The sequence below is a fragment of the Gracilinanus agilis genome, chromosome 1, assembly GCF_016433145.1.
Source record: "Gracilinanus agilis isolate LMUSP501 chromosome 1, AgileGrace, whole genome shotgun sequence".
In the NCBI taxonomy this organism is placed as follows: domain Eukaryota; kingdom Metazoa; phylum Chordata; class Mammalia; order Didelphimorphia; family Didelphidae; genus Gracilinanus; species Gracilinanus agilis.
In genome coordinates, this window is record NC_058130.1 from 273,243,196 (window position 1) to 273,257,355 (window position 14,160).

General features: G+C 36.2%; 1 protein-coding gene across 2 annotated transcripts in view; it reads right to left on the bottom strand.

Moving 5' to 3' along the window:
- Positions 1–13,762, bottom strand: part of SEMA6A (semaphorin 6A) — an 88,763-nt gene extending 75,001 nt beyond the window's left edge. For both annotated transcript variants that reach the window (XM_044661981.1, XM_044661973.1), the window contains exons 1-4: positions 13,663–13,762; positions 10,716–10,833; positions 2,179–2,239; positions 717–779 (exon numbers count right to left, since the gene is read on the bottom strand). In XM_044661981.1, coding sequence (XP_044517916.1) covers positions 717–779; positions 2,179–2,239; positions 10,716–10,833; positions 13,663–13,762 — 342 coding nt within the window. The remainder of the gene's footprint in view (positions 1–716; positions 780–2,178; positions 2,240–10,715; positions 10,834–13,662) is intronic.
- Positions 13,763–14,160: the final 398 nt, after the last annotated feature.

The following is a 14,160-nucleotide window of genomic DNA, read 5'->3' on the forward strand; positions in this document are numbered from 1 at the left end:
AAGTATAGCATTACATATTTGTTATAATATTACTAATATATGATGCTTTATTTTTCATATTAGACATAAAGCATATTATTATATTACCATATGAATATAACATTTGTGTTTATATTAATTGCGCAAATACATTCTATTATAGTTAATATAATAAAGACACAATACTCTAGTTATATAAAATGCTATATAATAAGGACAAATAAAGCCCCCAAAAGAAAGGTTAGTGTTTATGTTGCACAGGCAATACTAGAACTGAAATTTCCCAGTATTAATTTTAATATCAGGTGTTCCTGCAGTATCTTGATATAGCTAAGACTCACAATTCGAGTGTCTTTTTTATGTTGCCACATTACCAAAGGCACAAAACTCTGTATTTCTACTTGCAGTTTTTTTTTATGAGTCCTTAAAAGAAACTCCCAGTGCTCAAAGAGAAGCAATGTTTAGCTCTTTCAGACAGTACACCTATCATGGTGTCCACAATCCCTAGTGCAACAAGAGCATTTCACAATGCTGCTCTGGCTGCTGTCGTAATGTTTCATCACATTAAAAGCAAACTATTTTTGCAAATTAGAGCCTTCAATAAGTTGATGGAAAAAGCCATTACTGGGAAAGAAGTGAATGGCAGTATCTATTCCACATCACAGACAACGACTTGATTTAACAGTCAAAAAACCTAAACCAAAGTGGCAGCTTCAGGAGGAAAGAAAATTGCCTACCTTATGTTTTCCCTTCATTCTGCATGTGTCTACATCAGCCTGTCTAGATTTCCATGTCAGTTTCTGCAGGGATCAAGAAAGAAATCAATTAGAGCTCAGAGGTTGTTGCATTTGATTTCAAAAGTAAGAGTTCCCTTGGGGAAACTAGAAGCTGAACATATATTTATTGAAAGCTTTCAGCACCCATTCCCCATGATTAATTCACCATAACAACAAAAGATCAGTGATGCAAAATGTTCATTTCATTTTGAGCTGCTCTATATTCATTAAACTGCAAAATAATCTTCTGTTACTTGACATGCCTAAAAAAAATCAGGAAGTAGATTTAAACAAAAAAGTAGCCAAACTAACTTTTAGACATGTGTATTCTTTTCTAAATCTCTTATCCTCACTTTTCATTTGTTATCCTTTTAACAAGGGAGCTCTTTTTTTTTTAAGTATAAAGACTCTTTTTTGGTAATCACCCTAATGTTTAGGTTTATTTTAAGTAGGCAAAAAAAATTATCCAATTTGTCTTAGGCTTATAGGTTAATGGGCTGAGTAAATTTTCTGATTGTATTAAACTTAAGGAGATTTTTATAAAACCAAACCATTCTCTTGTGTTGTTTTAAGAATCTCAGGATAGATTGTTGTGCCTATCTGAAATGAGTAATGGTTACACAAGGGAGAGCCATATATGCTTTAGAATAAGAAGAGATTTTAGAGATCTAGTTTCTCGCTTAAATGAAGAAATAAGGGCTAGGGTCATTAAGTGATTTACTCAAGTGAATTACTGAAGGAGTAATTAGCAAAGCAGCATCTAAAACTAAGTCCTCTCACTTCAAACTCTGTGCTCTTTTCACTTTTCACTTTTTTTTTTTTAACAAATGTAAAAGGTCAGAGCAAATTTAAAATGCCAAGAAATGGGAGCACTGCACCTGAGTGATTAAATCTATGCTTTGGGATGTGCCTATGCACATGAAATGATTCAAAATGATATTTTCCAACACAAGTACAATTAAAATATTATGAGAGCATATAAATTGCATAGATTTCTACATTGCAAACAGAGTTCAAGTAGAATTATCAAAAATTTTAACTGAAAGTACCTTATGTATGTCATCTAGTCCAACTTTCTCAAATTTAAAAATAAGAAAACAGAGATGAAGTCACACGTTCTAGGTCACAAAGCTAATGGAAATGAATGTCATTACCCAAGTCTCCCCACCTCCCTGATTTCCCCCTTCCTGAGTCCAATGCTCTTTTTACCTCCCCAGGATGACCTAGTTTCAGAACACAAAATCTCACACACGGTGAAAATCCCCCCCACCCCATTTTTTAATGCACAACATATTTGTGCTAGTATCCTTTAAGAGAGGTTAGGTACTAATTTGTGTATTTTCAAATAAGCACTAGCTGAAAATGAGATCACTCCTTCCAATTGATTCCTTGATTCCAGAACCCTGGTTTAGAAACTACTTACTTTGCTACAATAAATTTCTTCTGTGTTTGATGTGTCTATATCAACAGAATAAATATGGTCCCTGTAAAGAAAGGAAAATTAATATAAAGGCAATGCAGTAGTCAAGATAGTTCATCTTCTTTTGAATTAGTCATCAGTGGGTTGATAAAATGTTGCTTATGTGTAAGTACAGTATTCACACACACACACACACACACAATTATGAACACATACCAGAATGGAAAAGGCAAAGAGAAGAATTCTTATAATAGTCTGCTTCTACTGATAAAGCACAACTGAATGTAAAACTATATCTTATTCCAAAGGAAGAAATCAAAATCCTTTCTGATAAAATTTAAAAATATGCATATAAGGAGTTCAGGAAAGACAATTCTATTTGTTTTCTTGGTTTATAGATGTTCATCTGCCCTAAAATTGGCTAAAATTCCATTTCAAAAGAACCTTGATACTCATTATGCCACATTTATTCAGCCAGAAAGATAACAAGAAGTTAATGTTCTTTTTATCTCTCTTACACATCTCACTATAGCTTTCAGCTTTGATGGTTTGACAGACAAGTCAGAAAAAGAGAAGATGGCAATGACAAAATTTTTTCTAGAAGGCGCCTGCACATCACGATGGTCAGTCAGTTTAGGTTATATAAGGCATTTTCCTGCAAAAGTTTACATTTCTTTCTTCTGTTCTCCTCCCTGTCTTTACTAAGAATTTGCTTCTCTTAAAATGAGCTGCCAATCACCTCTTGGAGGAGGGAAACAGAACACCTCAGGTGTGGGGCTATATTTAAATATTCCCTTCTGTGTGAGCTGAGCACAAGGACATTTTTGTCTGAAAGTCAGAAGAAAAGGAAAGAACTACACCAAAGTAAGGAAATGAGGAGGGGGTTCGGAATGAAAGCAAAACATCTCATTTTCCCTTGAAATAACATTGAATTTTTCTAAAATGCAGGAAGTCCCGGGGCTGGAAAATTACCCAAGCTTTAAACTAGGTTCTCCAGGCTGAGAGATTTTCTGCCAGCCAACAGGCGACCCTTTCTCACCTCCCCCATCTCTTTTAAAAGTCTCTAAAGCCAGGATTCACTTTATTTTTATCAGTTCTGGCAAAAAACAGGGTATGCTTCTACTAAGCAGGGCGCACAATGATCCATACAACCACACAGAAGAGTAACAAGCAGATCTCCTCTCACGTGAAGGGGCGGGGGATGGGGAGCGGGAGCAGAGTTGTTAATGGGAACTGGTTTAAAAGAACAAAATCCTTTGCCTGCCACTAAACACTGAATACTTGGGGGTGGAAGGCTGGCTAGTCGGCTTAGAAAATTGCTGAATTGGGAAGTTTCTTCAGGCGTCAGTAGGAAAACAGAACTGTCCTTTACTTTCAAACCTTCGTGGATTATTTGTTTGACTTCACTGGTGGCGCCATGGTCCAGGTCATTACTGGCATAAAATTACCTATTACTTTGTTATCAGCTTTATGGATGACTTCAGTTCTTTCTTTTTCTCCACCACTCCCCTTTCCCTGCACCCCCTACACAAAAGTGAGAGTCATGTATCTGAATTGTAAATTAAGAGCTAATTATTATGCATTGGCAACACCTCAGAAAGTTCTCAGATTGTCCTCTTCTTGCAAGGCCTGTTTATGTTAATTAGTAGTTGAGATTTTTCTTTTAAAAAAAACAAAAAACAAAACAACTAACAGCAGATAAAACTAAATTGCGATTCAAAAGAGCTCTCTATCCCCCAATCCCCAGATGCTGAACGCTTTCTCAAGCAAAGTAATCCTGGGAATTGAGGAGACTTTTCCAAAGGTGAGTGGGAGAGGGAAGCAGGGAAAAACATGAATGAAGCAACCTGCTTTCTCGGCTAATGACAAGCACTTTCTATGTGCAAAATCTCAAAATGGACCAGCCCTTAAAAGTGCTCTCAAGTATGAAAACTGCAGGTCTGTAGCTACAGGCAATAAAGGTAAAGAGGTGTTTTTGTTCTCCCTATCCCACCACCACCTCCTAGAGCATTCCCCAAGGGTACAGCTGTTTGTTAATTAAGCTATTCTAACACAAACTGACTTAATCCTAGTATTTCCGATTTCCCACTTCCAGTCAGCAAAATTGAATTTTGTGGCAAAGGCAGGAGCCACAGGGAGGAAGGAAATTTTAACAATGCAATTGGCAGGTTCCCTGGCCACCCAGGAGGAGGGGCTTTCAAAGTGGCTGCAGTGAACACCTTCTAGCCTGGTTCTCTGGGTCTTTGCACTGGGAAAGTAGGGGCAGGGGAGAATAGAAACAAGCAAAACTGGGATCCCAGGCAGATTGCACATTTTCAGCAAGGTGGCATATCTCCTTTGGGAGAATGAAGCTGTTTGTTAGATTTTTAAATAGACGTATTGAGTATTTTCAAGGTATATTTGCTTAGATGGCACACCTCTGGTATATAAAACCTGCAACTGATCTGTTTAGTTATAGCAAAGTTTTTCTGTCTCATGAAACATAAGCACCTTACTCATATTTGAGATTCATTCAGGATTCAAGTTTTTCTTTATAACTACACTAACCTTATCTCTAGGGTTAAACTGGGAGGCACTTTGGGGATCTCTGAATACTTTCCTTTAGAAAAAGAGGGATATATAAACTTCATCTAGCTCCCTTGAGTTACAGATGAAAAACAAGCCCAGACAGCTAGCCTCAGTGACCTGCCCCAAGCCCCAGTGGTAGAGACAGAGATGGGATTAGAACCCAGTTCTCCTGAGGCATATCTAGTGAGGCACTCTTTCTACTACACATTACTGGAGCTATCTCATCTATCTGTGTTTACTTTCTTTTTTTCCCTTCCAGAGAAGCAACAGCAAAGTGAACAATTCACAGAGGATTTTGAAGTCTGCTAACATTCTCACAGATAGGCTGTTTAATCATTTGTTTTGACCAGGTTTCAGATAATTGAGTACAAATGTAACCTTTAGCACTGCAACATTTAGAAAAAAAAAATAAAAAATGACATTCAAGAAAAGCTGATATTATGCCTAAGGGATGGTTGCTGAAGACATTTTTCAATTAATTCTGCTGAGATGCTCTTTGATAACTGTCTATGGTAGCTGTGCACATAAGTGACCATGTTTAGATTAGCTCCTTACAGCTTTATGTGGTAACAGAGAAAGAGTAAAAAGTTAGGTGTTTCTCATCTTGGCAACAATTCTATCCTAGTCAAAATGGGGGACATTCTTCCATATTTACCCTTCCTCAGTAGTTTTACTCCATATAGGAAAGTGTGCCTGCTTATTTAATTAAAATGAACCCCATACGCTGACCCTGAGAATGGACTCTTGGCCATAAATGACAGATACTATCAGTATCATGCTGATAATCTTGTCTGCCTTTTTCTTTAAAAATTTCAGAACTGATTTTGTCAAATCCCATGCCATGTTTCACAACTCACCAAGAAAGGAATTTCTTGTCTCAATTATTTCTTCTCAAAGATTAGGCCTATCCTTTCATCTAGTCATTCTCATGAATGAAGAATACCTATTCAGTAACCCTTTTATGAACTAGAAGAAGTGCTAAAGAGAACCTTGTCCATTTGATCTCATTTCCCCACCTTTCCTTGCACTTCTTGGTAAATATATCCTGGTCCAAACCCTCTTCTTTGTCTTTCTTTCTCAACATTTCCTCTAGGTTTCCTTCTACACCTTCCCTCTCCCATTTGCTCATTTGACTTTCTAATCTTCCTTACTTTTCTCCTTTGTCAGTTCAATTCTGGTGTTGAAGGGAGTTATGGTGTGGCTGAAGAGGATTATTCCCTCTTCTTTGCCTTCAATCTTGTCTGAAGCTTTAGGAGTTCTTATAAAGAACTCCCCATATCTAGACATAGTTCACCCTAACCATATTAACTATGATCCTAGCCACAGTTTACCACCATTTTCTTTCCATGCCACTATAATAACTCCCAATTTCCCTTCACTTTTTCACTTTTTTCCCTGGGTATAAGAGGCAAATAAATTACTACCACTACCTCTGGATAGGGCATGACAAATGATTGTCCTATGGAGCCAATCATAATCCTCATGAATTCCCAAATCTAATGTCTTCCCCTATTGGAATGTACTTATGGAAGGCAGAAGCTGATTTTCTTTTTTATTTGTAGCCCCAAAATTTATCATAGGGTTTGGCATATAGTAAGCATTTAAGTAAGTATTTTTCTTTCATAAATTCATTCATACCTTCCCCTAAGTCTTCAGTTTACATTCTTCCTCAGAGGCTCATATTGTAAAGTCTTTTTTCATTTTTTTTTTGGTTGGTCTGGGAACTCTTTATTTTTTTATTTTTATTTTTTAAAGTTTTTATTTTGAATATTTTCCCATAGTTACATATTTCATGTTCTTTCCCTCTCCCCCAAATCTCCCTAACCCCGCTTAGCCAACGTGCAATTCCACTGGGTTTTACATGTATCATTGATCAAGTAAAGCCTTTTTTTTTTTTAAATAATTGTTCCTCTCCTCTATCTCTCCTCCAAGTTCTACATAGATTACTCAGGTTGTATTTCATAGACCTCACACAGTCTTGATTAGCAAGATCATAAATTTAGAACTGAAAAAGTTTGAGGTCATCTAGACTAACCCCATCATTTAGAAAAAGAGGAAATTAAAGGCTAGAGAGGTGAATTAATTTGATTAATGCCCCCTAGATAGTAAGAGACAGCCAGAATTCAAAACCAGATCTTTTAACTTTATGATCAGCCTCCTTCCCACTGTTCTATGGATCCTTGTCCTTGATCTCTCACCCTCTCCCTAATACATCTCATCTTTATTTCTTTTATACACTCATCACATTTTTTTAAAGCCCATACCATTTGTCTTAGTATCAGTTCTAAAACAGAAAAGCAATAAGGACTAAACAATTGGGGTTACGAGACTTGCCCAGGGTCTCACAGTTTCTAAGGTCAAATTTGAATCCAGGACTGCCTGATTCCTTGCCTGGCACTCTATCCACTGTGCTACCTAGCTGCCCACTCACCACATTCTATTTTGTCTCTGTCTCACTCCCCAATTAGACTGTAAGCTTCATGAGAACAAGTCCCAAGTCTAACCTTACTCTTATAGCTTATCTAGTACCTAATAACAGTGGGTTATAGATAGTAGGTATTTAATAAGTGATTGCTGAATGACTGTTAAATTGGACTTCTGCTAGGCCTAGTACCTGAGACGATTCTTTAGTAAGTTGTAGCTACTACATACAATCCAGCATCATGTTCTCCTTTTCAAAACAACTAAATTCATGATCACCTTGTTGAATCATATTTACCTAGAAGGTCTCAGAAATCCTCAAGGACTTCATGTGCATTTCATTTGCTATACTTGCTCACAGCCAGTTCTTCCCAATGTCCTGTTTATGAGGCTTGAATTTCCTCTTTACATTAATAGCCCCAGGAATTGTTGCTCTTGAATGCCCTATTTAAACAATTTTAAAAATAGGACCATATACTTCTACCACTTGTCAAGATTAGTTTGAATTCAATTTCTGTTTTCTAAAGGGATAGCCGTGGTAGATAAGTATAGTAAATAAAATGCTCTTATCAGAATCAGTGATGGAAACCTTTTCATCTAGGACAAGGACCAACCAGGTGTTCATGCCCTTCATAATACCTCTTCCCCTCCAAAAACAATTTTCAAGTCTTACTTAAATGACTCTTTTCTAATCATGCAATCTAAGTGATTTCCCCCATTTTCTGGGTATTATGTTTCTAGAACATAATTTTAAAATTTCCCTCCAAGATAAAACAAGGCTTCTAGTGTGACTCCCAGACTCATACTGGAATTCCTTCCATAGCACTCCCAACAAGTAGTTTTCAAGTCCTTGTTAGAACACCTTCAGGAATTCAGTACTTCATAAGGCAGTTCATTTCATTTTGGAAAGGCTCTGATTATTAGAAAGTTCATTCTTATATTGAGCTTCAATCTGTGCACATGTAATTTTTCACTTCCTAAATCTGCCCTACAGAGCTAAAAAGAATCAATTTTAATCCTTCTTCCATATGATAGACCCTAAGATACTTAAAGACAATTATTATAACCTCACTTAGTTTTCTTTTCTTTGGGCTAAATTTCCTCAGTTCCTCCAATTAAACTTTATATGAACAAAATTTAGTGTCTCCCCATCAACCTAGTCACATAATCTATTTTATGCTCCAGTTTGTAAATGTTCTTCATAAAACATGGTACCTTAAAGTGCATACCCTAATCCAGATATGGGTAAAAAAAAATCCAGACTATTTTGAATTCTATGCTTCTATTAGTGCAGCTCAGATTCTCATTAGTTTTTATTTTCCCCTTGTGGATGCATGTTGAGCTTAGGTTCAACTAAAAGCCTCGATTCTTTTTCAAACAAACTTCTGCCTGGTCACATCTTCTCTATTCTATACTTATATTAATTTTTTTCTGAACATTAGAGCTGAATTTACATTTATCCTTTAATCTTGTTATAATTGAAACCATATTTCCAGTCTGCCAAAAATTTTAGGACCCTGATTTTATCAGCTGACATGTTAGCCAGCCCTTCGAGTTTCTTGGCATCCATAGATTTGCCATTTTTGCCTTCATTTGTTGATAAAAATGATGACCAGGAGATAGGTGAGAACTGAGCTTCCTTCTAGGTTTACAGTGATCCATTATTCATTAAGACCATAAATTTAAAGCTGGAAGGGTCCCTTGGAGATCATATAATTCAAGGCCTTAATTTTCCAAATAAGGAAACAAAGTCAGAAAATGACTTGCTCAGGATTACATAAGTATTAAATAGCAGAGTTGTTTGGAACCCAGGTCCCTTGACTTTCAAATCCAGTGCTCTGTCTCACACTGTCCCAACTCTTTGGGTACTATCATGTAACCAGTTATGCTTCTTTATCTTGTCCATAAGGAAATCATAAGAGAGCTTTTCAGATGACTTGCATAACTATGGGTGCCCTTTGCTCACATAGGAGCCATTCCTTCCAGTTTATCAGTTGAGCAATATTGTATGAAAATAAGCTTATTGATACATATAATCATTTAGCTTATTAATAAATAATTATTGCTTGAAATGTTTTCCATGTCTATTTCACCTGAAGACTATGCCTCTCTTAAGGCAGCCCAAGACTGCATTAACTTTTTTGGCTGCCATGTCACACTGTTGACTTACATTGAATTTAAAGTTTACTAAAATCCTAGGTTGTTTTCAGAACAACTACTGGTCAGCCATTCTCCACTGAGATCTTGTACTTGTAAAGTTGATTTTTTTTTGTACCACAGTGATAAGCCTTAACATTTATCTCATGAGATTCTTCTTCAGCCCAACATTCTAGTAGTTTGTCAAGATCCTTTTGGATACTGGCTCCATCATTCAGTGTGTAATTTATCCTTCCCAGCTTTGCGCCAATTTTTTTTATCTATGCCTTGATCCAGAAATTAGAAAAAAAAAAGGTAAACAGCATAAGACCAAGGAGAATTCTCCTTGCTTTTGGGGCACCAATTCTACCTGGCATTGGGGTTTTCATTATGACAACGGAGCAGATAATCTGGCAGGTCCTAACCAGGCAGAATGGCTTTGAGTAGATAACCTGAGGACCAATTGGGAGAAGTTAATCACCTGAAGATTATCTATTAGGTAATTTTTTTGAGTCATAATATGCGAAGACTGGCTACTGATGGAATACATTCACAGTTAATCAAATCAGTTCAAGATTTTGGCCTTTCCTAAAGAATTTACTGTAAATTTTTAAAACAGTTTTTAGAACAGAAACTATACTGAGCAACAGTACATAAGTATATAACGTGGGGCAGGGATAGTTATAATTTAGACTGTCAAAAGAAATACCGCACCAATGAAATAACATACCCATAAGGTTGTATGTGTGTGTATACATATATATGTATATATAGATAGAGATATAGATAGACAAGAGATATAGATACATATAATACCCACATCTATAAAGAAGAGAGAGGGGGCAGGATAGAGGAGATGCAGAGGGAGGGAGACAGAGAGACAGAAACACAGAAGCAAAGAGAGAAAGAGGGAGCCGGCTAGCCTCAGAGTCTTGAAGACCTGGTTTCAGGTCCCACCTTCGATACATATTGGTTATTTGACCCTGAGCAACTCCCTTAATCTCAGTATCCAGGCAACTCTTTTAAGACTATATTTTAGAAGATGATGACTCATATTGGTTAGAAGAAGTTCCTCACTGAAAGTTTCTGATGAAACCAATGAAACACAGATCTGTTAAAAAAAATTACACATACATACATGCACACATTCAATTTTACTGTAGATTATTTGGGTTTAAGTTCCTGAGACCTACAATTCCCTCATGAAAGCCTAAATTAAAGTAATAGACATGGAAAATCTTTAAATAAGTAATGATAATTTTAACAATTGCATGAAGATTTTAAAATTACTGTATATTTTAATCATTTAAAAAATTGTACCATGAAATCATAAAATAAATTCATGACTGAATAACTTAAGGACTTTGGGATGTACAAAACTTTCCCTGGAAGGAATGAGGAAAAATGTCACTGACCTGGCAGCAATGTAGAGGGTTCTATTCATTATCACAATCATCTGGATGTCCAGTCTGTGCCTTTGTGTGGCGTTCCGTCCTGGCTTGTGGCCCACAAACACCGGATACTGTTTTGTATCTGTGAAAAGCAGAGTGGGTAGGGAAGTGGAATACAAAAGAAAACCAAGGGAAGCAGAAGGAGGAGGTTTTTAAAGGGGAAAAAAGAGAGGACAAGATCATAGAAATAAGGCATGCACATCACCCTCCAATATTGCTAACATTTCTAGACTCTGGTTCTCGTTTCTCTTTTTCCAATAGGAGATACAAACTGATTAAAATTTATTTACAGATTTTAAAAGAAGTACATTTACAATTTTTGTCAGTTTAAAATTATGTTCTTCTTCCCTTCCCTCCCACCTCCTCCATCAGCCCCCATAGATCTAGTCTTTCATACTGTTTTCTTTTCAGTGTTAAGCCTTAGGGGCTGTCTGCCAAAGATTCTCCCTTGATACAAAGTTATCCGAAAGTAGCCCATCACTGTAAAGTCAATATGGTCTAGTGGTGAGAGCTCAACTTCAAGACCCAAAGGATAAAAAATATACTCCCCACTGCCTTCCAGTCAAATTGGTCTAATACTGCTGGCTGGCTGTTTTGTTTTCGAGGAATTGTGGGCAGTTTATTGTTGTGAATGTCTAGCCGATCTCTTTGGGGGTGGATATGGGAGAGGAGACAATCACATCAAAATTGGTCCTGAAGGAACATGGAAAGGCAGAGACTTTTTTGGCAAGGCATATTAGAAAAAAATTTTCACTTAAAACATACTTTTAAATTTAATCTGCTTTATTTTAATTAATTAATTTTAATTTAATCTCCATTACTGTCTCTTTTTAAAAAATAAATATAATTTCTTCAGTTTATTTTAGTATAAACTTTTTATTGAAGTAAAATATTTTGGTTTGAATTACCCATATGGGTTGATACAATGCTAAAAATTTAAAGAATCACTTAGAATTAGATAATTAAATAACTATTATTTATTTAAAAGACTTACTTTAGCTCAGATACATATTATATGTAATTGGCTTTCAGAAGCACAAAGACCAAGAAATTAAAAGGATATCTATACATCTAATAAATGTGCCTCAGGCTAACAGTAATTTTAGATGAATCAACAAAACAGTATATCAAACTCTGATTTATAGGATTTACCAATTTCCAAGATGTAAATACTCGCACTGAAAATTTAACAATCAGCTCTCAAGAGTCCGCATACCTCTGAGGCAAATAATTCTGCAACATTATAACACTGACAGCCATTGATGAGAATGTTTTCCTTTTGAGCTCTCATTGGCTGAGGACATGTAGTTGCTATTAACACCTTAATACTCAGGGATAGAACACATAAAGAATAAGGAATTCAGAGCTATCAACTTAGACCTCATAGATTTGAACCCCTGGTTAATTTATAAGGAGATTGAAGGCCAGGGAGATTGTAATTTGCCAAAGGTCACACATATAACAATTAATAGAGGCAGGATTCTGAGTCCCATACCAATAAGTGTTCTACTATATCATACTGTCTAAATCCTAACATTTTTCTGTTACAGAACATATAGAAGCCAGCTCCAGAAAGCACTGTCACCCTCAGGTATACCTTCTTAAGAAATTGAGAGGGAAAGACCCTCAGAGTCCTTATCAACAAGAAGGAGGAGGCCTGGCAACTGCCAGTGAATGCTATCTATAGTTTGACTAAAAATAATACAAACCCTCATCTCTTGGTTAACTTACATGGCTAGAAGCATAAGTGTGACTTTGGAGAATTTTTAAAAAGTCCATTGAGCTGTTTCTTTTATTTAGCAACTCCTATGCTGTTTTCATGACTCGGCTACCGGCTAAGTGTAGATCCATGAGAAAGTCAATAGATACTCTGACACTTAAATCTGTATCATTTCACCGAAAAGCAGAAGTTTCTTCTTTAAACTGAAATCAAGATTTTTTTTGGGGGGGTGGTGTTAGGGGAAGTGGGGTATAATAGTAGTAGTGATGGTGCTAAAATAATAAACTGAAAATCTTTTAGGATTCAATCTCAAAAATCAAACTATAAAGTTCTAAAACTCTGATTTATGTTAATGCTAAACATTTTTTAAATCTTAGACTTTTCTTATATCCACAGTGGGAATTTTTACTAGTAGACCCCCACATAATTCATTTATCACCCAAGTTTTACCACCATTGTGATGCTCGACTGAAGAGCATAGGGTTTTCAGATTTTAGGGGCAGGGTCTCTACCATGGAATTTCATCTATCCTTTTGTCCAAAGAGTTTATTAAAAGACAATCTGTCTCTCTTAAAAACTTAGCTTTGAGAGAGATGTAAAAAAAAAATGAGGATTTTCAAAATTATGGAATTGAGTGACAATAAAGACATACATTTAGGTATTGAATGACCTTGAATATTCCAAGAATGGACTTCTGAGTGGTGGTACCAAAGTTTACAGACAAGACAATCTCTTCATATTGAATCCCGTACAAACATCTAATTATGCATTATCTAGTATTCTTTCATTGTTTTTGCATGTATTAATTAGTCTTTTCTGCACAACTGGATTACAAGTTCCTTGAGGAAAAGGACCTTGTTTAATATCGTTTGCATATTCAACCAGTAAATGTTTGTTGACTCACTGATACTGTTAGTACTACTGACTTGTTTTGCTGCTTACAAAATCACTATTTTGGAGATCCTCAGAATGGAATTCTGTGTTTGCAGGAACCCTAGGGAAACCAAATGAACCCCTGAGTTGCATCTGATGCTACATCTATTCTGGCAATCCAAAAAAGACAGAACAAATAAAAGTGTTTCCAAACTCAATGGGCCTGGCAGGTGCGTGTGAATGTAGATACAGTCTATACTATTTCAAAGTTAGATAACCTGCTAACCTGAGATGATCTGTGAGATTGTTAATACTTACAGTTGCCATGTGAAATACTGATTGGCTCAGAATCTTCTGGGAAACCAGCCCCAGCAAAGTATAGCAGTGTGAAATATAGCAGCAAGGCTTCTGACCTCATAGTAGTTCAGTGGGGAGACTTTATTTCTTTACTTCACCCTGCCAAAGACCAAAAAAAGAATTTTTCTTTCTTTTTTCCTCTCTTATTCAACTCCGTGCAGCAGGATGCTATTTGATTGTGCTAAATTTAAGAGAAAATGAAAACTCTGCTTTCTATCCTTTCCATTATAAATTGGACAATTAGCATAGTTTAACAAAGGGAAATACATGCATTCCTACTATCCGCCAGTCAACTCCTCCAAACTGAGGACTGGTACAATGCAAGATCCTTTCTAGTGAACAGCTTTTGATTCTTTATGGGCTGTTAGGTAGAAAGCCTTCTGGTTTTAAGGAAAATTGGCAATTAGAATTCTTAGGGAAATACTTTGTTCTTTTTCTTGGCAAGTTAACATAATTAGA